Source organism: Hoplias malabaricus, chromosome 10, assembly GCF_029633855.1.
Source record: "Hoplias malabaricus isolate fHopMal1 chromosome 10, fHopMal1.hap1, whole genome shotgun sequence".
In the NCBI taxonomy this organism is placed as follows: domain Eukaryota; kingdom Metazoa; phylum Chordata; class Actinopteri; order Characiformes; family Erythrinidae; genus Hoplias; species Hoplias malabaricus.
The window spans coordinates 18150303-18175441 of NC_089809.1; the positions used below are offsets into that span (position 1 = coordinate 18150303).

The following is a 25139-nucleotide window of genomic DNA, read 5'->3' on the forward strand; positions in this document are numbered from 1 at the left end:
GAGTGAATGTGATTAAAATGGTTCACTAAACTGTGAGGTGAGGACTGAGATTATTAAACGGTGCTTGTATTTATAAAGCGTAACAAGCAATGATGTAATTTCTGTGTAATTAACAGTTACATCCCTTATAAGGCTGAATATTATATATAGCTATGTTTTAAACCCCAGAAAATGTAAAATTATGCTGTTATTTTCTTGGCATCCACACTAGACAAAACAAGGTGTTTTTTATGGGCAAATTTATCAAAGCAGAAAAATAATATTACTGCACCCCTACGAAAAAATTTACATTCAGAGGCATTTGGCAGATGCAGCACTGCCAAATCCAGCCATCAACTCACATTAGCATCCACACGGTGTGCTGCTTTACCCATTTTCAGTACTCAGAAAACCACATCACAACTGAGTCAGTTATTAGATCCATTATCTTCAGTTACATACGCAGGACATGCCAGGCCTCATTATTATGTGTCTGGCGTTAGCAGGTTTATAATGACATTTGCTGAGGTCAGTGTACGCACCTGTAATTTGATCTTTTTTCCTCTTTTTTCTTTCTGTTTGGGTTGAGCCATTTCGACTCGGTCTCTCAGCCTTAATTACTTGGCCGAGTCTGGCCTCTGGGACATACTTATACATTCATGTTTCCTCCAAGGCCTGGTGTCACCGGAGTCATGCACTAGACATGAACTGACCACTGACAGGGAGGGAAAAGTGTGTTTAAAAAATCATTATTGAGTTCTGGAAGTAATTTCATGCTAACAGTGCAGGTGTGGTGGCTTTTTGGGCAGCCTCAGGACACACACGCGCACACGCGCGCACACACACACACACACACACACACCCCAGTTCAGTGTTTCGAAGTGTCTCATATGAAACAGTGTGGCAATAAAAGATGTATCGGGCCTGTGTCAAGTGTGGCTAGTCTCAAGCTGCGTATGGAGTCAGATGGAATCAGGGAACATGCGCATATGCTAAGTGGTGCACGTGTTGAAAGATGGCAGGTGGTTGGTGTGATATTTGCATAATTTGTGGATGTACCCTGAGCAGTTGTAACTAGTCATCAGCAGGATCCATATGGCCTCAGAGAGCCTTCACACCAATCGTGAAGACTTACGCTCCTTACTAAAAACATTTCGTAGATCCCAACTCAAATGCTTAAAGGCTACCAGCTGTTATATAATCATGGCCTGCATTTTAATCTAATGCTATGAGTGTATGTTAGTTTGTGCTGGGTTTAGAGTCAGTCCTCTGCAATGCATAGTAAGTACAAGAATGGCTTTTGTATAAAATGACTCTGTATCATTTATTTTAAACTTGTTTTAAAAGCTACCAACCCAACGTAACACATCCGTTATCAACTGAAATGTACAGTAAAGAAAGAAACATTTTTTTTCTTTTTTTACACTGATTTTAAAGCCATAATTTGTCGAAAATAATGCTTAAAAAATAAAATGCTACTGACTACATGATTGAAGATTTGCAGATACTGCTTTTGTAAATATTTGTGTAAGATATTGGAACATTGCTGTGTTGATTTGATTAGCATTGGGCCTCAAGAATTGAAACCATGTACCAATGCCAGTCCAACTCGAGTTAAAGGCTTGTCAAGGTCAGTGGATCTCAGTGTGTGTCCTGTGTCTGTTGTAAGTAATAGAATGAGCTGGGCTAAATGCTCCTCAGTGCTTTGTTTGTGACAGGAGTAGACTGCTGTTTTGCTGTTTGCTGTGGTGTGTGAATGCTGAGCTGAAATAGGCTATCTGCAGGAAAACAAAGCAGCAGGGCTGAAGAGCTGTGGGTGAAATCAGCACGGCTGTGTAGTGGATATGTTCCTCTACTCCGCACAATGGGAGCCTATTGTGCCACAAGACAGCTACATATCAAGAGAAAAATGCAGTATTAATTCTCCCTGCCTCTCTCTCTCTCTCTCTCAAAGAAATGAATGTCATGAAATGTTCCCACAATGTAGCTAGCAGTTTCTAGTGTTCTAAACTCAATATTATGTAAAATCTGCCATCTATTTTAGTAGAAAGAAGATGGTGGACTACTGTGATGTTTGTCAGGTTTTTAACAGATTGTTGCATTCACACATTAAAGTGGATTTTCTGTTTTATAAACAAATGTATAATTTTAATGGGTTTGAGGATGTATGGGGCTGTGCTGGGACTCTCTGCTCCATAGAGAATGGGATTCTATCTTTTCCTGGTGTTTTAAAGTAAGCATTGTACATGTTGTTTGAGTGACTTTTAATTAATAAAGGCTAGTTCAATTTCTCTCTCTCTCGCTCTCTCTCAAAGAAATTAATGTCATGAAATGTTCCCACAATGTAGCTAGCAGTTTCTAGTGTTCTAAACTCAATATCATGTAATAAAATAAAAATGTACAAAATTAGCTTTAGTTTTTAACGTGACTACAGTAATAAGTACTATTAATTGTGTGAAGTTTCCTGTGTAAATGCAATTGCCTATTGATAGAAAATGAATTGTAGCTATAATTTGATGTGCCATGGTAATCAGCAAAGTTATTAAAGTGCCAAGTTAAGGAACATTGGGGAATTTTTTTTTTATGTACTGCTGTTACTATGTTATGAATTTATATTTTTTTATTCTAAAGTATAATGTTCTCTCTGTCTCTCTCTTTTTCAGACATGCCTCTTCGAGTGAGGCGCAGTAGTGATCCTTCTCTGGTGGCACTAAATGAATCTCAGCTTCAGCCAGAAGAGCCATCTCGGAAGAATCCCTCCCGCTGGTCCACCACTGCGGGCTTCCTCAAACCAAATAGCACCAGCAGAACCAACAGCCTGGAGCGAAAGGTCAGACTCACCAACACAGTGGACTTGGTTATTACAACTGCAAAGCAAAGGCCCACACACATTCCTAAAACACTTATTAATTCTGAAAGCAGACACAGGGTAACAGGCATTTAACAGACAGCAGAAAAGAAGAAAAAAAGTAAGAGGGTTGTCCATATACAGTGCTTGAGTTGACACGCCCACTCAGGGAGGGTTTCCTTAGTTTTGGACCATTTTCCACATATTGTGACTGTACAGTAGCAGTCAAATGTTTGGACACATCCCATTCAATGTTATTTCTTTGTTTATTATTTTCTATGTTGTAAATGAATATGGAAGACAATACACATATGGAATTTTGTAGTAAACAAAAACGGTTTAAACACACCAGAATATATTTAGATTCTTTAAAGTAGCCAACTTTTGCTTTGATGACAGCTTTGCACACACTTTTGGCGTTCTCTCAATCAGCTTCATGAGGTCGTCACCTGGAATGGTTTTCAGTGAACAGCTGTGTCCTCATCAAGAGTTCATTTGTAGAACTGCTTGCCTCCTTAATGTGTTTGGAACCATAACTTGGCTTGTGCAGAGGTAGGGGCTGGTACACAGATCTATACAGTGAACAGCCCTATTCCACCAATGACTAATGAGAAGATACAAACATATTCACAAACAAGTATATTTTTACACATAAATACGTACAGATACTTTTATGATTCTTCCTTAAAAAAAAGAGTAGAATTAAAAAAAAAAAAAAACACAAGAAAAGTGTCCATTAGAAAAGTCATTCTTCATGAAAAGTAAAACTCTTTGTGCACTTCTGGGGTGTGACAGTAATGCTTATTACCTTCATGTGTGGCCAAAGAGCCAGGCAGGATACAGAAGTTTAAATCTCAAGGTCATCCAGCTTGTCAGAAACCTCACAGACTTTTCCACAGTTTAATGCCAGTGGTTTTACTTGGCATTTCAGGGTCCAGTAATATTTCAAGTTGCACATGATGTTGAAAAACGTTACCTCAGGCATACGCCAGTGATGTACAGGTGGATTATAAGAAAATCCCTGCGTACCTACAGCATATATACGTACATCATTAAACACAAAACCATAGAACTCCAATCCTTGATGATTAAGAACGGTTTTAGTGGAACACTTTCCTTCTGCTTCTTTATGTCACTCAAATAGATTGCTCTGGCACAGCTTCACTTTACAACAAGGTGCTTGGTAAGAAACAAAGGATTTAGAGGTGAAAAAATACCAGCAACATTTCCTACCATTTGCTGACTGGAGATTGTTAAATTTATGAAATATACCGTTGCTGTCCTGTTATAAACATGCCTCTCCATTTTTAGTTGCATTACATCATTGGAAGCAGCTGCCCTTCACATTGTGTAAAAACCTTCATGATGAATGGACCAATAGATGAATTACTTGAAATAAAATCTTTTTCCATTGAAAGTTCAGAAGGTTTTTGCCTTCTCCTGTAAAGTTGCTATTTTAGAAGATGCATGTTTTTAATTGGACAGCGATGATGTATTTTATATTGTTTGTAATAAAATAAAGCTGATGAAAGCCTAGGTACTATAACACTTGGCTCTTTCTCACCTCTAAATCCCTTTCTCCGTCATGCAGGCCTCATGTTTGGTTGGCTTGGTTTGGGCCATGGTATCCTGCTTATTGTCAATATTCATTATGGAGTAGCTAATATGATTCTGTGTGCTGTGTGGATTGTAGAGCTCTACTTGGAGTGCAAACGTTTTTCTTTGTTGTTAGCCTGAGAAGTGGGGTCAGTGCCTTTGGCTCCTCATGAATCATAAAGATGCTTCTCTCTCTCTCTCTGTCTCTTTCTCCCTCTGACATTGTGACCAGTGACAAAAGAGGCTAATTATTCTCTCTGAATGGCCCACCACTCTCTACGATGACAACTCTTCAGCACCTTGAAAATAGTGCTATTCTAAATGCAAAAGACAGAAAGTTAGGGTGGAGGGGAAGGATGGCACGCTCTGAATGTGACATGGAAGCCCACGATGAGATTAGCACGTCTCGCGGCGTTCACTAGTAATCCTGTTTAAAAGCACTTCGCTTGTCATGGCCTCTATAATCCAGTGCTCTCATTTGAGCGGGGCAGAAGAATTAAGCTGTTATTTTTACCTTGCTTATTTTAAAGCAGATGATCTTTTCTTCTCGCTGCTGTTTTTATTTTTGCTTTGGGAGTGAGGTGTCCCAGTCTTGAGGTTACCGAAAGGTCTGTTTTTAGTTGATAGAGGTAGACACTGTCTGGCTGTATTTACAGCAGCACTCTCTAAGGGCTGTGTAGTATTAGTACAATATGGCCTTCTATCCACTTTGAAGTATAAATGTATGACACAGTTATTAGTTGGTTAATGTGCTCCCGATGTCTATAGCCTGTTTGTGCCTGTGTGGATTACTATATTTTCATGGCTCCCAGCAACATTAGAAAAAATATCCCAGCTTTAATACTGGAGCATATTTACAGTACAAGGCTCATCACTGAACTATGAGAGTCAAAAATACAGAAAATAATCGTTCATTATCGTAACCCTGGTAAAATGTACAATTAATCGTGATATTGATATCGCCCAGCACTATCGATATGTATATTTTTACCTACTAGATACATGCGATGCTCAAACATATAATTTTTTCGAAGATGCAAGATTATCTTTATTTATACATTTATACCTACTCTCAGTGTAATTTCAGCTAGCATTTGCTTTTCTTCTGGTAAACTGGACTCCTTGCCAGCAAGGCCACCACTGTTTTTTCATATTACGGTTAAGATTACATTACATTTTCAATCACAATCTCCACTCCAACTCATCCCCAATATATTGGATGAGTCGCCTTGTCTTCTGAGAATGCAGTTCCACATCTCAAATGTGGGTAGATATTCCTCTATGTGAAGTTTCCTGTTGGGAATGGTGAAATTTTGATCATGTGTGGCTGCTCCAGAGCTATGCTTACAATACCAGTCTGACTTTGACATGGACAAATAGAAACCACATTTCTCCATATGTGCATTTTTGTGTGTGTGTGTGTGTGTGTGTGTGTGTGTGTACTGCTGGAGCATGGCACTGACCTAATATATTTCTTCTGAAATCCCTCTGAAAGCTCTTTCTCAATCTCTCTCTCTCTCTCTCTCTCTCTCTCTCTCTCTCTCTCTATCTCTCTCTCTCTCTCTCTCTCTCTCTCTCTCGTGTCACTCAAACACTGGCTAGTGTTGGGATAATGATCCAAAGTCATTAATCAAGACATCTGATTTGGTCCTCTGTGTTCCTGTCTTCTTATAACCTGGAACATCATGCCATTTCTTTTCCCAGTTAACCACCCAAATTATTTCAAATTGGGAAACCTACAGTCTTTCTTGAGTAAATGGGTCCACTGTGGATTCTATAGCTGGAGCCATTTTTGATTTTAGTGTGATGATGTCTCTAGCCGTGAGCAGCTCTGCTCGGCAGACTTTCTAGGTTGAGACCTCTGGTGTGTGAAACTATGCCTTGTGTCCATTTGCTCCAAAAAGCCAACAAATGGAGATTAGATTCACAGCTCTTGAGCTGCAAGGCATTTGATTTCACCTTTGTATAAAATACGCAGCTGTAACCAGACATGAGACCAGGTTGAGAGTTAGTAGCTTGTAATGGAGTCCCTAATTAGTGTGGCAAGATATTAATGTGTGCTCCAGACCTCAGTGGAATGATGGTGTTTTTTTTTTTTTTTTTTGGAGTTTGAGCCCAAAATAAGCATTTTTTACCTGCTAATCTTAATATATCTAATAACAGCTCAGTGTGGCAACTGTCCATCAAATCAGCAGGAAATGGAGGAAATAATTATTTGATTCCTTGCTGATTTTGTAAGTTTGCCCACTGACAAAGATATGAACGGTCTATAATTTTAAGGGTAGGTTTATTTTAACAGTGAGAGATAGAATATCTACAATAAAATCCAGAAAGTTACACTGTATAAAATACATTTATTTGCATTTTGCAGAGAGAAATCAGTATTTGATCTCCTACCGAACATTGAGTTCTGGCTTCTACAGACGCTCCCAGTCAACTCCTAATAAACTCTTTACATGCGTTAAAGACAACCGTCTTAAATTGTCACCTGTATAAAAGACACAGCTAATCAGTCAGATTCTAACCTCTCCAAAATGGGCAAGAGCTTTCTAAGGATTTCAGGGACAAGATCATATGCCTGCACAAGGCCAGAATGGGCTGCAAAACCATTAGTAAGATGCTGGGTGAGAAGGAGACAACTGTTGGTGCTATTGTAAGAAAATGGAAGAAATACAAAATTACTGTTTTGGGGGTGTTTCTCTGCTAAAGGCACAGGACTACTTCACTGCATCTGTGGGAGAATGGATGAGGCCATGTACCATTAAAATCCTGAGTGACAACTTCCTTCCCTATGCCAGGACATTAAAAATGGGTCTTCCAGCATGACAATGACCCAAAACATACAGCCAAGGCAACAAAGGAGTGACTCAAAAAGAAGCACATTAAGGTCATGGCGTGGACTAGCCAGTCTCCAGACCTTAATCCCATAGAAAACCTATGGAGGAAGCTGTAGGTCTGAGTTGCCAAGCGACAGCCTCGAAATCTTAGTGATTCAGAGATGATCTGCAAAGAGGAGTGGACCAAAATTCCTATTATATAAATATTGGAGATATTGGATATCTCTATTCATGTCAAACTTGGCTTGACCATTTTTGCATTTTCAGATCAGCTGTGGCTAAGGTTCAGTAGTAAATATCTTATGTTTCTTCTATCCAATGTAGTTCAAGGTATTGAGGCAAAAAAATAAAAACTCTCTGCGCATACTCAGACCCACATTTTTGAAATGTTCAAGTTTTTTGTAGTAAATCTGTAAAGGCTGCATCGAATGTGGAAAAAAAAAATAACTTTTTAACAATTACAATTACAGAAACAATTTATTATCAATATAATTACATTTAATTATCTTATCTTTCCCCTCATATGGGAATTTAGAGTGTGCACATCTCCTGCTTATACTTGTGTTTTTTTTATAACATGGTTTTTAAGCCTAATATTCTCCCTGTTTTATTTAGGCAGCTGTATTTATAAAAGTACAATATGGTTGCATTTTTCGGTAAGGTAGCACAACTTGACAGAACACGGGGTGTATAGTGTGATTCTCGCTTGTGTTGTACCTTTTAATTCAAACCACTGCATATACAGAATGATGCAGCTATAGATAATTGAACTCAATACCTGGAGAAGACATAATATATTGTGATTGACTTGCATGGTCTTGGAGATGGACTGGTTTATGACCACTGGTCTAGAACCTCATCAGGTTGTGCTTAGAATAGAATTTCTTCTATACTAGGCATGTTCCAGTCTAATTTCAAGATTAAATTTGTGTGAAGCCCAAACATGTCACTAAACGTGTGAAAATAATGTCTTTAAATGAAGAGTTTATTTGATATTCTTATATCTCTCTCATTCAGTCACATTTAGGAATAGTCCTACAAAAGTCATTACTTCTCACATACTCAATTTTAAGATGTTCTCTACTAGAGTTGTCTGGTTAATGCTTTATATCACAGACATTTTGTTCTTGTTCATGTTTATATGTCAACATTTGCAATAAAATGTAAAAACCTCGCTTCTATATGACGTGTTGTTGTCTATGAAATGTATGATTACATTTATTCTCTTGTACCTTTGCTTAAATGACAAACTTACAAAGGAATGGTTTCCAAGAAATACCACTGAATAATTTTGCTGTTTACAAACCACATTGTTGAAGCACATGCAGAATGAAGCTAGAAATGTTCTTGTTGAAATAACCTTGGGCTTCCATAAGAAAGATGTTTTGATGGCAATGTGTCTTTCAGTTTAAAATGAAAGTTTTTAAACATTAACTTTGTTTTTTAGACTAAGGTGTTTCTGCATTGTATTAATGTAAGTGATTCTCTCTGCATAACATTTTCAGGTTGCATTTCTTAATGTAGCATCATGTTTATATATCAGGTGAGGTGAGGGAACATGGGTGGCAGGCACATGTTAGACCAGTGGAGGTAGGTGTTAGGGGATTTGTAGTCTGCCACATTCCAGAAATATTTGTTTTATATTGTTTTGCAAATCTTTCATGGCATATTGCACACAGACGAGAGCCATGTCCCTTTTTTGCCTTCAGTGGATGCTTCTTTTATATACAGTCATGAAATCCTCACCTGTTACCAATCCATCTGCTTGTAAATTATGTTAAAACAATAGGGCTTGAATATTCTATAACATTTCACACTTAGATTTTAAATCTACAACATTTGCACTCTTCCAACTGTTGTGTTATATTATGTTATGCAGGGTAAGGGACCAACCTCATATCGCAGTCTGCCTCGTGACACAGCAGCATGGGCCAACCAGTTCCAAAGAGACAGTGCCCACTCCTCCCTCAGTGCCAATCACCCCATGGTGGACCGCTGGTTAGAGCGCCAGGAGCAGGTAAAGCAGTCGCAGTCTCAGCCTGTAACTGCCCTCTAAAAAACCCTGTTACCACACTCTAAACACACTCCCATCTGTCTGCAGCCAGCACTTCAGCCTCAAGTACAGTTTAATATTTTCTGTAGCATCTCCATCTCCATTGGTGTCTCTGCTCTTGTTCTACTGAGCTCCGGTTACATTCCAGTAAAAGAAAACTCTTAGAAGTCAAGGAGAGAAGTAGAGATTATATGGCCGACACCAAATGACAGGGAACAAAGAAAATAAGAAGTGAGAAGGCTCCTGAAGTACAGGCCACAATTTCTTTGACCTTGGAGGTGAACACCACACTTCGCTGCTTTTTGACTTGTTCAATTGCTCTAATATTCGTTTTTCTCACTCTCGACACACGTACGCACTCTCGGCCTGTCAGTTCTTCAGCCAAGCTGTCTGGAGGTCTGTGTGTGGGCGGGTTCGAAAGGCGGCCCGAAAAACGAGCGGAATGAAAAGGGAGAGGTGCGAAAAAGGAGATTGAGTCGTCGGAGGCTTGGGTGCATGCTGGAGGGAATTCACTTATTAATTTTCCCAATCGATTTTCTCAAGCTGCCAGGATCTATTTCACCCTTTCAACCCTCACAGCCTTTTCATAGCCCTCCCTCTTCTCTTCCCCAAACACCCCTTTCCCCCAGTCTCTGTTTATTGTTTTTTTTTTTTAAATCAGTGTGTAAAAATAAATAAATAAATAAATAAAATAAATCACTCATTTTGCCCTAGAAGAACAACATAAAAAAAGTGTGCCTAAGTTGTTCTGTACTTGACTTTGTGAAGCTGTAGAGACATTCTTCACTCTTGAATCATTTAAAATTAGTAGATTTTATAGAAACATTAATTTCAAGATTCTTCAAAGGAGCCAGAGTGGTTCTCCTATGGCATCACTCTAAAGAAAGCTTTTGGCTTCTTTACTTTTTGAGAGTGCACATTTTTAATGAAAAGAGATGTGTTAATATAGTGTGAAAAAATAAGTGACACTTATTCAGGGGTATTAAAATAAAAGTGACAACTGAGTTGCACCAATTTGGTTAGAATCAATTATAATGCATTATAATAGCATTAAAGTGTGCACACATTTCCTAGGCTAAAACTGTGTTTAACATAAACGGATAGTTTATTTCATGGAGTTTCTGATTCTATTTGAGAATGCAGTAGATGAAGCATTTGAAAGGAAGAAACTTAGGGTGACAGGCACCCTTTGCAGAGTTGTTAGGGGATTTTAGGGGATGGCCACATCCCTGCTTGTGCAGTTCGGCATCAGGGGCCGGAAATTAAGTGAAAGAGTGTGTGAAAGAGTTATCAGAAAACAGCTGAAAGGTCTAGTCAGTGGTTGTGGATAAGGAGAGCACAGATTACTTAGGGAAATGCACTGTAGAGGTGCAATTGTGATTGTTGGTGATGTAGTTTGTAAAGTTCACATGGAACTGGTGGCACTGAGCATGCATTAATGGTGCCAGTGGGGCTAGGTACAGTCTTAATCACCAGGGAGGCCGGTGTGTGTTTATGGTTGTGAAGCTCTAATGGATTGGCATAGGATATTTTACATCATATTTTATGTATGATTATAATTCAAATGAATGAATGACTATACATGAATGAAAACATATACACGCAAACAAATATTTGTAGTTCCTATTGTCCTCATTCCAATAGCACATAATAAATGTTCTTCACTGATGATGAGTAGCTTCTCAAAGGCTTGCAATCAGTTGTAATGTAATGAGAGGTTTAGATGTCCTCACAGTACCCCTACAGTGGTACACACCTGTGCTTTTTTAGCTGTGTGTGTGTTATGCAGTGAGGGGCCCTGTCCCCGACCTCCACACATAGTAGTGTGTCCTCTAGCCTCGTGTATCATCATTAGGGGAGTTTTGTTGCGTGGAGAAAGCTCTGGGTGGCTGGATATCAGACTGCTGCTGGTGGCGGGAGCTAGAGGAACAGTCACTCAAACCTGGACTCGATGTGACGGAGTAATTCATTTTAGCCATGCTCTGTTACTGTCGAGTTTAAAAGCCCACCCGGTTCTCCCTCTTTCTCCATCTTTCTCATTCATTCTCATTCAAGTTTATTGATATTTTTTTGGCCTCTTTTCCATCTCTCTCTCTCTTTCTCTCTCTCTGCTTCTCTCTCCTTTATCCCCCCCTTCTCTCTGTCTCTGTCCCCCTCTCACTCACTGTCACTCTCTCTCTGGTTTGTATACTCTGATCAGGTCCTCAGATTTCTTGATATTTATGTGATTGTGTTTAATTGCAACTATATTTTCATGTGCTATTATCGTTCTACAATTCTCCTTTTACACTTCAGTGGCAAGCATCTAGTCGATGTGTTGCTGCTGATCTCTCACAGGCCTTTAATTGACACTTAATTCCATTGGCATAATGCTGGGGCCTGTTTTATTGGTTTTGAATAAGCTGCCTCATTAAGCCAATGACTAAGTCTTCACACTGCCTGTAGTAACCATTTCATATGCTGTGAAATGGCCATTTTAAATGGAAGGGAGTGTAATCATCAGGTACCTTCTAGCTGTGGCTGAGAAGGAACTTTTTTTTGCGTAATTGAAGGCTTTTTTTTTTCAAGTGGATATGTAGTAGATAGTGTTGAGTGGTCTTTCTCTCCCTCTCTAACGCTCTTCCTCTCTATATTTCTGTATCACCAGAATTTGGTGGGGGGTTAAAAATGACTTCAGAACAATGAATTAAAATATGCATATCTTTTTTAGGTTAATTAAAACATCAGACTGTCACAGGCCTATAAGCTCTCTCTCTCTTTCTGTCTCTCTCTGTCTCTCTCTCTCTCTCTCACACACACACACACAATGTGAGACAGACAAGGCTTTTGAAGTGGAATGAAAGCCATTAGTTCTTTTCTTTGTTGATCATGAAGCATTTATCTAGTGTCTTTTCTTTATGGTTATGTGATATTTTTTTCCCTGCCAATGACATTTCCAGCCCCCACCTCCTTAGCCTCCTCACCCAAGAGCCAGTGTCTCTCATATTTATTTTTTTCCCCTCAAGGTGTGAAGAGTAGAGACAGCCAAATATAATCAGCATTTACTTGTTTACATAGATACCCATTTTTAAAAAATTAATAAATACATTTTAAAAAATTAAAACTGTATGCAATTTCCACCCAATTGTTAGTCATGGCGTATTTCCCCCTTTCATTGAGTCTGCCCCAGTCTCACACAGTGCCATCAGCCTCGGAGTGATGCCCCCATGCACCCAGATGATTCTGGGTAGGTGTGGACACTGTCCCTATTCTGGCTAGGCTATGGAACAGGGTAAAGCTGTTACAGAAACTAAATGAATGAATTAATTAATAAAGGTAGCATTGCATTCTACTTGTGTTTGTATATTATGTCAGATTTTTATATTTGATTTATTATTTTTTGTATGTGAGGATGAAACCTATGTTGAATATTGAGTTTAGTTTATCCACTAATATGAAACATGGATCATTTAAGGATAAATATGTACATTTAACGGTAGGGATAAATAGTATTAGTTATTAGGATACATTCCTTTTTTCAATGAGCTACTGTCTTTAACTTTACATCTATGAAGTTGACCAACAAGGTAGGAGTATCTAATAGAGTGGACACAGTGTTTAAAAACTTCAGCAGCCCTGCTCTGTCTGATCCGTTCATACCAGTGCACCACACACCAACACACCACCGCAGCACTGAGAATGGTCCACCTTCTCAGATCATACCTTCTTTGTGGTGGTCCAGTGGGGTTCCAGTGCTGACCATTGACAAACAGGTTGAAAGAGTGCAAACAAATGTATGCAGAGTGACAAATGCCACCATTGTTTTGCACTGCAGCCATTAGTGTTGGTACAGGTGCCGGTTGCAGCATGTCATTTCTGTCTTTTTCTGTGTTTATCAGAACTGAGTAAGGAGTGATGTGATGAGGAAGTTCTGCTTTTATTCAGCAGTCTTTAAAGGGCCACTCTGTTCCATTTTTAATCAGCCCTTAGTGATTGTGAATTAGAGATGGGAATGGTGGGGACAGAAATGGACTATTCTGTCTCCTTCACTTTGCCCTTGATTTCAAAGGCTCACATAGGTGTATGGAGGAAAACTGTTGCAACACCTTGACAGAATCAGAGTGAGTGTCCAGGGCAGTTAAATGAAATAGATTTTATCCAGAATCCAGCCTTAATTTATGGATTTGTAATATTTGATATGCCTTTGCATTGTTTTGAATTTTTAATTGATACATTTTGCATAACTGCAATAATACTTTTGATAACCATTTAACACAAGTAGCTTATATATCTTTATTTAAATGTGTATTTTATTAAGTATGTATTAACATAATCTTAATGTTTGCATTTCTTCAAATGTAAGATTTAAATTTATTATGCAATATTATTATTTTTTGTTTACTGTTTTATATTTATTTTTATTTTTCAACTAATGGATGCATGGTTAAACATTTGTTAGAGAATATTTAACATTTCCCTGTGCCATTGCAGTCAATATTAAATGCCTCAGTTCCAGCCTTGAGTGAAGGGCTTCAATAGTCAATTCACCTTGAGTTAAAATGGCAGGGTTAAAAAGTCCCCCCCCCCCCCCCCCACCTGGTACAATCACGAGCAACATCACTGTTGGGAATCATTCCTTAAACAGGCCACCTCAATACACACTGACCTCGCCGTCAATGACTGAAGAATCATTTTATAAAGTTCACATCACCCTGTGGAAATGTTGTGGTTGTAGAAAAGTCACTGAGCTGTCAATCACCCTGACTGACCAAAGAGAAGCTTCTGTCCTTGTGGTCTGATGATATGATTGGCTACAGCAGCATCAAGTGAGGAAAATTCTTGGCCATTTTTATTTTATTTTATTTTATTTTTCAGCTAGTTCTTTTTATCTTGGGGCATGGAGAATGAAAGCAGGTCTTTAAGTCGAGCAGAAAAAGGAAAGAGAAGAGTGAGAGAACAGACAGGTGGGGAATGCTCCTGGGTTTTGTTCTTGAATCGAACGCCTTGTCCAACACTTAATTGCCCTGATGAAAACAGACCACTATTCTGCCAGGAGTCAGGGTTTGCCCTCTAAACATGAAATATGAGCCAAAGTTTTTTCCTTGCTTTATTTTCATCCTTAAAGGATATGAGAGAGAGAGAGTGCGAGAGAGACAGAGAATATCACGTGATTTCATGGGTAATTTTGGCAGCTGATATTATCATGCAGATTAAAGCATCTGAATATTATTGTTATTTCTTTGTAGTAAGTGAGTCCAACCAATGAACTGAAGAAATGACAAAGAATGCTGTGATATTTGTACTGTTCATGAAAACATTAATTTGTAATGTTACATATAATAAAACAAAATTACAAGGCTCAGCACTTGCTCTTAAAAGTGACTTCTAGGCTTGGTGTAAACCTTTGGCAAATGGAAACGACAGTATGATTACCATTTAACACATCATTGCCAGGTCCAGACACATAACACCAACATTTAGTAGCAAACATTATATTTAATGGTTGAAAAATAAATAAAGAAAAACAAATCATAGGTTGTGAAATGGTTTCAGGGACCGGAAATACTTTCCTTCTGTTTACTCACTCCACAAACTCACTCTATTTTTCCTGTACTTACTCACTATTAGGAACTGCTCCACAAGGGGGGGGGGGGTGTTCATTGCTTGGTGTTTCTTTGTTTAAGGGCAGTTAATACATTTTCTGTAACAGTTCATTAGGGTTGTGGACTTTCTGGAATATTTGAGCTTAAAGCAGCATTGCACCCTGGGCAGGGCAGGTTATTACACACTCACACGTTCACCTCTGTGGACAATTTCACCCCAAATGTGAAAATGTGGTTACTGATTATTTTTGTCATGTATTGGTATTACTAGGACCAGTAGAGCAGAATGAATACTGGCCATATCCATTTATTTTTACCATAGAATACCAGCACTCTTTAGTGGGTTCAGTAACTTTTTTAATATTAATGCAAACGTGCATATCATCAAACATTTGATTTCAAAATTCACCGATGTTGAAGTGTGTGTGTGTGGTGTGTGTGCACATGTGGCCTTGTATGAGAGTGTGTGTTTAAGTTTGTCTGTGTGTGGGGACAGCAGGTGGGCTAGCTGTCAGGCCTACACAAGCCGAGGGCCATTGGCGCGCTGCAGGCTCAAACTGTCCAGTCAAGTGGAATGAGCTCCATGAGCCCAAAACATGAGAGAACACACCTAAAACTCTCTCTCTCTCTCGCTCTCTCTGTCTCTCTCTCTCTCTCTCGCTCTCTCTGTCTCTCTCTCTCTCTCTCGCTCTCTCTGTCTCTCTCTCTCTCTCGCTCTCTCTCATTCTCTCTCTCTCTCTCTCTCTCTCTCTCTCTTGTTTTCTCTGTGTGTGTGTGTATACACTATCATTTCGCAATGTTTTTATGATTGTAAAGCATCCTAAGGTTTTGCGAAATGCACTGTAAAATAAAAAAATGGAATAAAAAAATCCCACAAGTCTTCCTTAGGCTTATTGTAGCATATAGGTCACTCAGGTGAGAAAGTGACCCAGGTGTAGTTCTCTTTTTCTCTTACCTGCAGATACCAGGCATTGCATTTTTAAAGTATCTTCCCTTTGTACATTATTTTGTTCTTTTTGCTCTGTTGTGCTGTTTTTCTTTTATTTTGCATTGTGTCATTCTTAGATACACACACACACACACACACACACACACACACAGTCTCCCTCTCTCTTCAGTATTGTCCAGCAGACCTGGCCAGTAGGTGATGCTGTGTGTTTATGGTTCAAATCCTGAAAGGGAAGAAGAGAACTGAGAACCCTTTTTTTTCCCTTTTATGCTATTGAAATGCTTCCAGTGGTATAAACACACACACACACAACCACAACCTGATTATTCACAGTGCAAATGGCAGCCCACTAGAGAGAAGCTTCTCCAGAGCAGCTCAGACAAAGCAGCTTGTGTGTGTGTGTGTGTGTGTGTATGTGAGAATTCACGTTCCAACCCAGCTTTGCCTGCTTTAATTAACTACTACCTTGTTCTGGCTGCTAGCAGAGACTAGGCCTGCACATCACACACTCCTCTGTTCCTCCATTTATCCTCGTAAACGATGCAAATAAATTACACCTGCACTTTGTTCCTATACTGGAACACAGACTGCGCCACTTCACATCTAACCCCCCTCTCTTTCTCTCTCTCTTTGTTTCTTCTCTCATGTTTTCTTCCTCTCTGGCTCTCCTGTTGCCCTTTTGTCTTTTTTCGTAGGCCCCAAGTGTGTGCGCATGTGTCCTCCTGTGTGTTCAGCGGTGGACTTTGCTCATGAGTGCTGGGCTCTGTTTGACTGTGAGGAGTCAGTGGTCAGTGAACTGGTTCTGTTCTGCTCCACTGAATCTGCCACAGCTCTTACGCTCCCAAACCCTGCTCTCTGACCTTACAGCCCCCTGTACAGCAGCACACACATTCCTTCCTTTTTACAGTGGCTTTGGGTGACTGAAAGAGTGAGTGAATGAAGAAGTGGGGTGTAGCAGGGGTGAGGGAGGGAGACAGACGGTAAGTGAAAGAGTGATGTCGAGATTGTGAGATGTTTCATGTGTCCATGAAGGAATGTGACTGAAGGGAAATGCTGGAATGGGTGAGTGAGAGAAGGAGAAACAGGAGTGAAAGAAAGTGATGGAGGGAGTGAGGGAATGAGTGATGGAGGGAGAAGGATGGTAAATGATGAGGGAGTAAGTGAGGGAGGAGGGGAGTGAGTTATTTAGTGAGATGGTGAATAAGGGAGGAATGGAGGGAATTATAGTGTCAATGATGGAGTGAGTGAGTTAGGAATGGGAGTGAGAAAATTGTGGATGAAGTGAATGAGGAAGGGATTCAGATAGTGAGGAATGTGTGTGAGAGAAAGTGATAAAGGGAGGGAGAGTGAATAAGGGAATTGGTGAGTGTGGGATGGAGTGAATGAGTGAGGGTATGAGGGAGAGAGTAAGGAAGCACCCTCCTTTGACAAGAATTAAGGAAAAACTAACTTCAAAGGCTGACTGATGTTGACATTGATTCAATAAATCAGTAGAACCTTCTTGGCCTTCTTTTAAATGAACTGACCAAAGAACACATTAATTCTACAAAATATGCTGGTGTTATGTAAACATCCAAATCCTACTGAATGCCTAAATATGAATTGCCTTACCATCTTTACAAACACTAAAACAGTCACACAAAACCTTTATAATTACAACTTTGTGTTTTCCTAATTGTATTAACCCTAACAAATATGTTCATTTAACACAGTATCACATAACAGCCAAATTATTTTTGACCCTACCGTTCTTAAAAAGCCAGAGACACTTGTATGACCAGCACTATTCAGTCATTGGTGGACCTGCAAATCTAGGCTAGCCTATTTTTAATTCATGTGAAATTCAAAATGACTTTTTGAATACTCATTAACAAAAGCATAGAGCAAAAGCAAGAGAAAAAAATGAAACTACAATAAATGTATCTCCATTTTTGTTGATTTTTACTTTAGCACATTGAATACAGAAGCTGTCCTTCACAGTGTGTTAAAAGTTCATGATGAATTGGACCAATGTAAATGCTCAAATATTACTTTACATCAAATCTTTTTTAACTTTTTTAATCATTGACTTCCATTGAAACTTAAGGTTTTGCCTTCTCCTTTAAAGGTACTATTTTGGAGATTCTATGGACAGCAATGATATAAACCTTTAAGTTTTCACTGATAACTGATTCTTTCATACATTAATTAATTCAGCTGTCCAGGTAGATGATTTGTGGGTGACTAGTGTGTAGGTAATTTGTGTAATTTCTATGGCAAGTATGTGCTGTTAATGTTTTATAATGATCTTTTGATAATGATCTTTTCAGATAATATCTAGAAGTAGTTTAGCTGATAGTGTATGATATCTTTGATTTGTATAATTATATGCAAGCATCGTGGATAATTAAACTAGAACACATTTTACATCTATCCAGATAAACCCCTCCATTTATCATTATGTTAAACTCCAGCAATGAGATGATGTAATTTTGGTATGGAATGTTCAGTATTGCACTTCTTGAAGATTTCGTTGACCTGGCTTTTCTTGATTTGGTGTTTAATTTTAAAATAATGCGTATGTAATTTAGAAGTCACAATAAAATTTTTATTAATAAAAATTCTGATCTCAGCCTCTATGCCAAGTCTACATCGGACCTCACTTTGGCTGGATACTTGGTTCTAGCTTCATTCTTCCTAAAGTGGATTGCGTTTTAACAATTATCTTATTTGCACAGCAGAAGTGGCCAGTGGGGGGACAGATCAAGGCTATATTTCCCAGTGAGCCATGGCTTCATTGAGAGAATGTGAGGGTTAGGTGAACTTCATCCCTCAATCACAGTTCTCCTCATCGACAGTTTGTACATTTCCAGCGTCATTAGATTTTACATTGTCATTCGTTTAATATGTGATGTGTGTATACCTTATGTGTTATACTCAATTATGTGTGATTTATATTACAGAATTTACAAAAATTTTATATATGAAGTTCAGAATTTTGTTTATACTTGTTATTAATGTTTTACCTTGGTGATCAGATAATTAAACAGGACATTCTCCATATTTATATTGATCAGATTACATTTAATTTCATTTCTTTTGTTTATATTTTGTAAATTTAGCTGGTGGATCAGCAGAGCTTAGGGTATCGTAACCTAGCACCATTATATTATATTTAATGTAAGAAATTAGCTAGTATTAGTTTTGGTCCAGTGCGATTTATTTTCTCCTGCATTTTCCTAATTTACTCACTGCTGTTTCCGCTTGTTGACTAGGAGTCCCTGAATCTTACACAATGTTACACACCCAGGAGTGTGAGGAGCACAGGATTCCTCCGAGAAATGTGAAGACAACCACTGCTTCTTTTTAACTTGCTGCTAACTCATAACCACTAAGAGACCACTACACTTGGATGAAAGCACTATTTACCAGATCTATCATGTCAGTTACAAAGCAACACCCATGCTTGTCTGGTATTGTGCTTATGATTAAGCAGTAGTGATAGAACCATCCCATCAGTCAGAGAATGGGAAGGTTGGACTCCTGGCTTCAGATGTGTGAGGCATCATTGACGACTGAGCTAGATTGTTACCAACAATTTTCTGTAACAATTTGATATTAATAACTAACTAACCCCGACAAAAAAGCCCCTCTCACATACAGTCACACCACCACAAACACGCACACAACTATATGGTAGATGAGTATATGCCCCTAAAGCAGAGGATGTGCTAATCTGGCTAACAATGTTGGGCTGTTTTTCTCTCCCTCACTCTTTGTTTCACTCCTCCATCTCTCCACACTTGATTACCTCTCTGGCAGCTCCTTGTCTCCCTGTGCTCCAGTCTTCAGAGGCAGTGCAGAGCCAAGCCTTTATCTACATCTGATCACTCCCATGCCCACGCCAGGCTCATCTGATCTCACAGCACCTCCCTTCAGCAGCATTGTCTTGGCAGTGTCCACATCACAGACTTCAAGTGATTTAAATGTGGTTCACTGCCTACAATTGAAATGTCTGACTGCCCCAGAACTGTGTGAATGCAAAAATCTGATCTTCAAGTTTAAATTATTATTATTATTTATTTATTTATTATTTTTTTATCAGAACATTTCAGATCAAGTTAAAATCAGATGTTTTCAAAAGTTACTTTCATATTTGGTTCTATTTTTGAATCTTCTAATACGAACAATTCAGTTTGACACTTTATTTATTTATCTGCTACATTTCATTATGGGATTGTGCTTCATTTGGTCAAGTGGTCAGATCTCATCTGTTAACAGAATCATATTCTGTTTTTGTGTGTAACAAGGAATTATGGACACAGCGATTTCTGATTAAATCTGCACGTGTTTTCCCAAAGCAGAGGTCATGTCACATTTAATGACATATGCGTGACGTAGGTAACACTGAGGAGCATTGAGCCTCGCAGTGTAAATGTAGCATGTGACAGAGGTGGGGCTTTGTAGAGGATGTCACTCAAACTCGAGAACACGTCTCCCTTCACCTGCTCTAAACCTCGCACCCTTCTACAGCACGTGAGCCATGCCCATGTTTCACACCTATATTTACATGCTCTCTCTCTCTCGCTCTTTTTCTCTCTCCCCCCCCTTATTTTTTTTTCCAGGCTGGTGATTATGAGCGTGTTAAGTCCTGATTGGAATTAGCGAGTGCACTCAGTGCTCGGCTCTGTCGAGTGAGAAATCACTCCCTCAGTGAGAATAATTGAACCTAGGCCTGGGTGCCAGCTCATTACCCACAAATCATAGCGAGCTGGGGCACCTTAGCAGGAGACAATAATGACTTTGGGGAATTTGGGCTCCCACTGTGGTAAAAACTCTCAGCGCACCAGAGTCAAAACAGAGGAACTAACGCTAAAACAGTGCCTCAGAGTGTAGTCAGGTTGTGGCTATTTACACAGGTTCAGACCACTCTAGAAGAGTGTGTGTGTGTGTGTGTGTGTTTATGTGTTTGTGCAGGGAATATTGGCCTTGTCTGACTATTTCATTTGCTTTTGCAAATTGAATGGACACAGTCCAGTCTTCTTTTGTTGACAGAGTGCTGAAATTAGTCGGCCTTGAAAAACATTAACGTCCATCAGAGGCCTTACCTTTTAACAGAGTTTTTTTAGAAAAGCACTTCATGTGTTAAGCGCTCCCTCTCTCCCTCTCCCGTCCCTCTGCTCCCCTCTCTATGTTTCCCCTCTCCCCTGTCCCCTCCATCCTCTCTCTATCTATCTCCCTCCCTCTCCCCCTAAACCCCCCCTCCCCCACCCCCCGCTGTTCCCCTACCAGAGCTATACACACTTATATATTATTAAAATAGTCAGAAATTGTAATGGAATAGCTGGTAGAGATGATGAACCACACTGAACCCAAATTATGTTGACCCTTTAACATGAATTCTTCACATGATGTCATATTGTTTGAAAAAATGATATTCATCTCTAAGGGAGAACACATTTTTTCTAAACATCTTTGTTTTGAGAAAGCTTAAAGATGAGTTTCAGCCAGACTGTACTCCCCACACTGCACCATAAAGCCCAGGAGTTTTTTTGAACAGTGATGTCCTTGAGCTTGTGTTCACTAATGGGATCATGGTCTCTGAAATGTGGGCAGACATGTTTACTTAGCCCCAATATTTTACCCTAATTGCTGTTATGAAACTCTCTCTCAAATCTAAGAATGTATTTTAAATGTTACGCTCTATGTTGTCAAAAATAATAATAATAATAATAATCAGTTTTATATGCAGCACCAATACACAAATTAATTCTGTGTACACAGAATTTCTACAAACAATTATAAATATTAAATTTAATATGATTGTGTCAATACAGTTTACAAGATGAGTTTGTATACTTCTACACTAAGGAGGGTGGCTTACAAATGCATATTTTATTTAGGCTCAACAATAAACCCTTGCAGTTTTTTGGGAATAACTATTATTTTTATTTATTAGGTCTCTCTCTCTCTCTCATATTCATATATCTTAGACATGTCCGCTTCTGAGTGAGTGGCTCTGGTGATGCTGATGGACCATCCTCATTCTTTTTTTTTACTCTTTACCTTTATTGTGCCCATTACAGCACAACGCTTAGGAATGTTATATGCAAAGGGTCAACTGTAAACATCTCCCAGCCTGTGAATAGAGGCCAGGAGGAGAGCGCAGTCCCATCTGAAACTGTGAGAGGCCCATTTAAAATCGAGAGAGGCTCATTACGTTTGCATGAGTGGTGAAGAAAAACGAAACTGTTTGGGAAAGGCTGGGCTTACTCTGATGGGAAAAGATGGAATGCAGGAAAGGGGAAAGGAGAAGAAAGGAGGCAGTTTCATGGGAACTGGATTCTAATAGAAATCCCTGACTGCAGGTCGGGGGCTAAGGTGCCCTCTGTGTGTTCTGCAGACCTGTCTCACTGCAGGTGGAGCACTCTGAAAGCATGAGTGATTGCTCAGTACATTCATTAGTGAGTCTTCTCTTCACACAGTATGGAGACATTGTCAGAGTTCGAATACACGCTGCCTGTCAAAAATGTGGGAAACCCCCCCACCCCACCCCCAGCTTTTCAACATGTTTTTGAATAAGTGAGTGTGCTTTTCTTGTCAGTCTGCAATAACTTGACTATTCAAGAACTAACCAGGCTAACATAGAGCTTAATGATGTAAATATTTGTGACATGAGCTAAATAAAATATGCTGTTTGTACTTGCTTTATAGGAATAATGATGAAGAATTGTAAAGTATATTTTTGTAGATACAAAATTTCACATCATGGCCAGACATTTGTTGACACTTACTTAACCACATTTTTTTCTTATATTCACTGTATTAATTGGTAGTTTGTTTGACGGTGTTGTTATAAAACATTTCCATCCTCTGTCCATTTGGGACAGACTGTGAAGTGGCTGCTGTGTCATGGATGGCTGCCCTGCTGAGCTAGACAACGAGTGTGCTGCCTGATCTGACTAAAAATAAAGCAGCTACCTTAATACCACAGAGGTCTGGACCAGGCTGTAAAGGGTATTAACCGTGTGTGCTTCCCAAGGCTGACTGCCTCAGTCTTTCCCTTCCTGTGTTTGTTCTTTACTTCTTTCCCATTTCTCCTATGCTCCTGGAAATTCATTGGTGGATGAATGTTCTTCTTGAGTAAGGGCAGGAACACTATTCTGCATTGTGTTGTGAAATAAAAGATATGCCAGTTGGTCCATTCTAGTCATGCCCTCAAATAAAACAAAAAAACACTGAAGTATGCAGTCCCTGAAATATATTTATAAGACTTGTCCCATAGGATTCTGAAACTCATGGTAGGTCTGATTTTCTCATGAATACATCATACACTGTTTGCTAGGCTGCAATCAGCGCAGATGTTTGGGCAGGGAGCTCAGTCATTTCAGTTGAGTTTTATCAGTGGAAATTCAGAAAATAGGACAACATCTGTGTGGCTTCCTTGCAAACACTGGAACAATAGCAAGTATATGATGAAGTGGTTGGTGTATCGTAGTGAGACTGCCTTCAAATCTGAAGAACAAATTTCAGATAATCACACAATACTATACCAATAAAAGTCCAGGAGCAAGGCTGCATGATATTTCGGTGAATGAAGAAGGACGGCATCTAGAAGGAATATGTGAGATGCTACATATTTGTACTCGTGGTTAAAACAGAGCACTGAACTTAAATGACACCAAATAGCAATAGACCTTGTTTAAATCAAGACGTAGTAGTGGTTACAGCATTGTAGAACTCTAAGTGCTTCAAAGCACTTTGTTTACACTGTTAGACAGGCACTGTGTGATTTCGCAGACCATGTCGGTGTTTCCTCCACTCCCCCATTCCCCTTCCACTTGTCTACTTTGTTGAGGCTGTAGTCAGCAGATTCAGCCTTTCTTTGCCATTTCTTAATAAAAAAAAAAGAAAAGTCTGCCCTGTCCATACTGTTTCATCTTATGGTAAGGATGAAACCTGTATTTTTTTTAATCTATCAAATTTAAATTATGATTGCTTAATTCCAACTTTGTCGATTAACATTACCAAGTGCAGGCTTTAGATGCCAGAATGTTTTTGATCAAAGTTGACGGAAATGTGACTTTGCAAATCTTGTGATGTAACATTGTGATGATGATGATGATGCTGTTAAAACGGTATATTGTGAAGCCCTAATCTGCAATGCCTAATTGTAAGGTGCTGTTCACATCTGGTATTAACACACATTTTTGTCATTAGGTGGTGTGGCTTTAGGTCAACTTATAAATGAACAGGAGAGGAAACACTGAGAGAAACTAGGGAAATGTCACGGTTAACATGGGTGGTAATTTGTTACTGTTGAGGACGCATCTGGACGTGTTATTTTCACACTACTGATATAGTGTTGTGATGTGGCCGGCTACACCTTAAACTACCTCCAAAGATGCATTATAACTGGTTCATTTATGCAGTAACCATGTAAATGTAAATTGTTCTTTATTGCATAGAAATGTCTGATAGATTCTCTTCTAAATGTATCCATATGTTTGAGTATTAAAAAAATAACCTAACACTCTATTAGAAAAACCTTGCCAAATATGTCATCATATTGTGTATAGTGTTGTTTTTTTAAAACCTAAATATTAGTGTCCCAAGTTTTCCCTTTTCAGGTCACTATATTACTATTACTAAGTGCTATGTCATAAATAAAGGATAAAGTTAAAGATTAAGATAAAGAATGATAAAGTTAAATTTAAGATAATCAATCCAAACATTATTTAGCATGACTTTTGACCATAAATGTGAGATTATGAAATTCTTTACATTTGCTAATCTTGGTTTGCAAATTTAGTTTTATGTATCATGCAGCGACAGTAAAAACTGGAGACATTTTGGAGATATTTTGTGTCCTTCTTCATTTATTTACCTAACCATAAAAGTGTTATTTTTTTTTATATCTGTATAATTTTCTTGTACACTATGCTGTTTCCCTGCACAAGTAAATAATATTGATTATGATTTAAGTTATTGGCATGTGTTCTTTTCACACAAAAAATGCCCAAATTTCTCTATCATACAAAACACAGCAGATTATCATTGATTTGGCTTTGGAACTAAACAAAACTATTTCTGAGTATATGTTATGATAGTAGAAGAAAAACAACAAAACACATATTTTAGATTTTGAATGGAGTAGCAGCAGCAGCAGCAGCATGTTTCAGTCCATCACCTGAGTACTCCACTTCTACCATAAGGTATAATTCAAGCAAAAAATAAACATGCAGCATAAGGCCGAGACATGGTGCATGGTGTGGTCATCTCTGAAATGGGCCTGTTGCTCTCTAATGATGTGTAT

The 25139-nt window shown here is 38.8% G+C and overlaps 1 protein-coding gene across 5 annotated transcripts in view; it reads left to right on the plus strand.

Annotated features, from left to right (window-relative positions):
- The window catches only part of pard3aa (par-3 family cell polarity regulator alpha, a), a 469619-nt gene that overhangs the window by 173013 nt on the left and 271467 nt on the right, over nucleotides 1-25139 (plus strand). For 4 of the 5 annotated variants that reach the window (XM_066683465.1, XM_066683467.1, XM_066683466.1 and 1 more), the window contains exons 4-5: nucleotides 2643-2809; nucleotides 9140-9277. In XM_066683465.1, coding sequence (XP_066539562.1) covers nucleotides 2643-2809; nucleotides 9140-9277 — 305 coding nt within the window. The remainder of the gene's footprint in view (nucleotides 1-2642; nucleotides 2810-9139; nucleotides 9278-25139) is intronic. The other variant, XM_066683469.1, reaches the window with a different exon arrangement.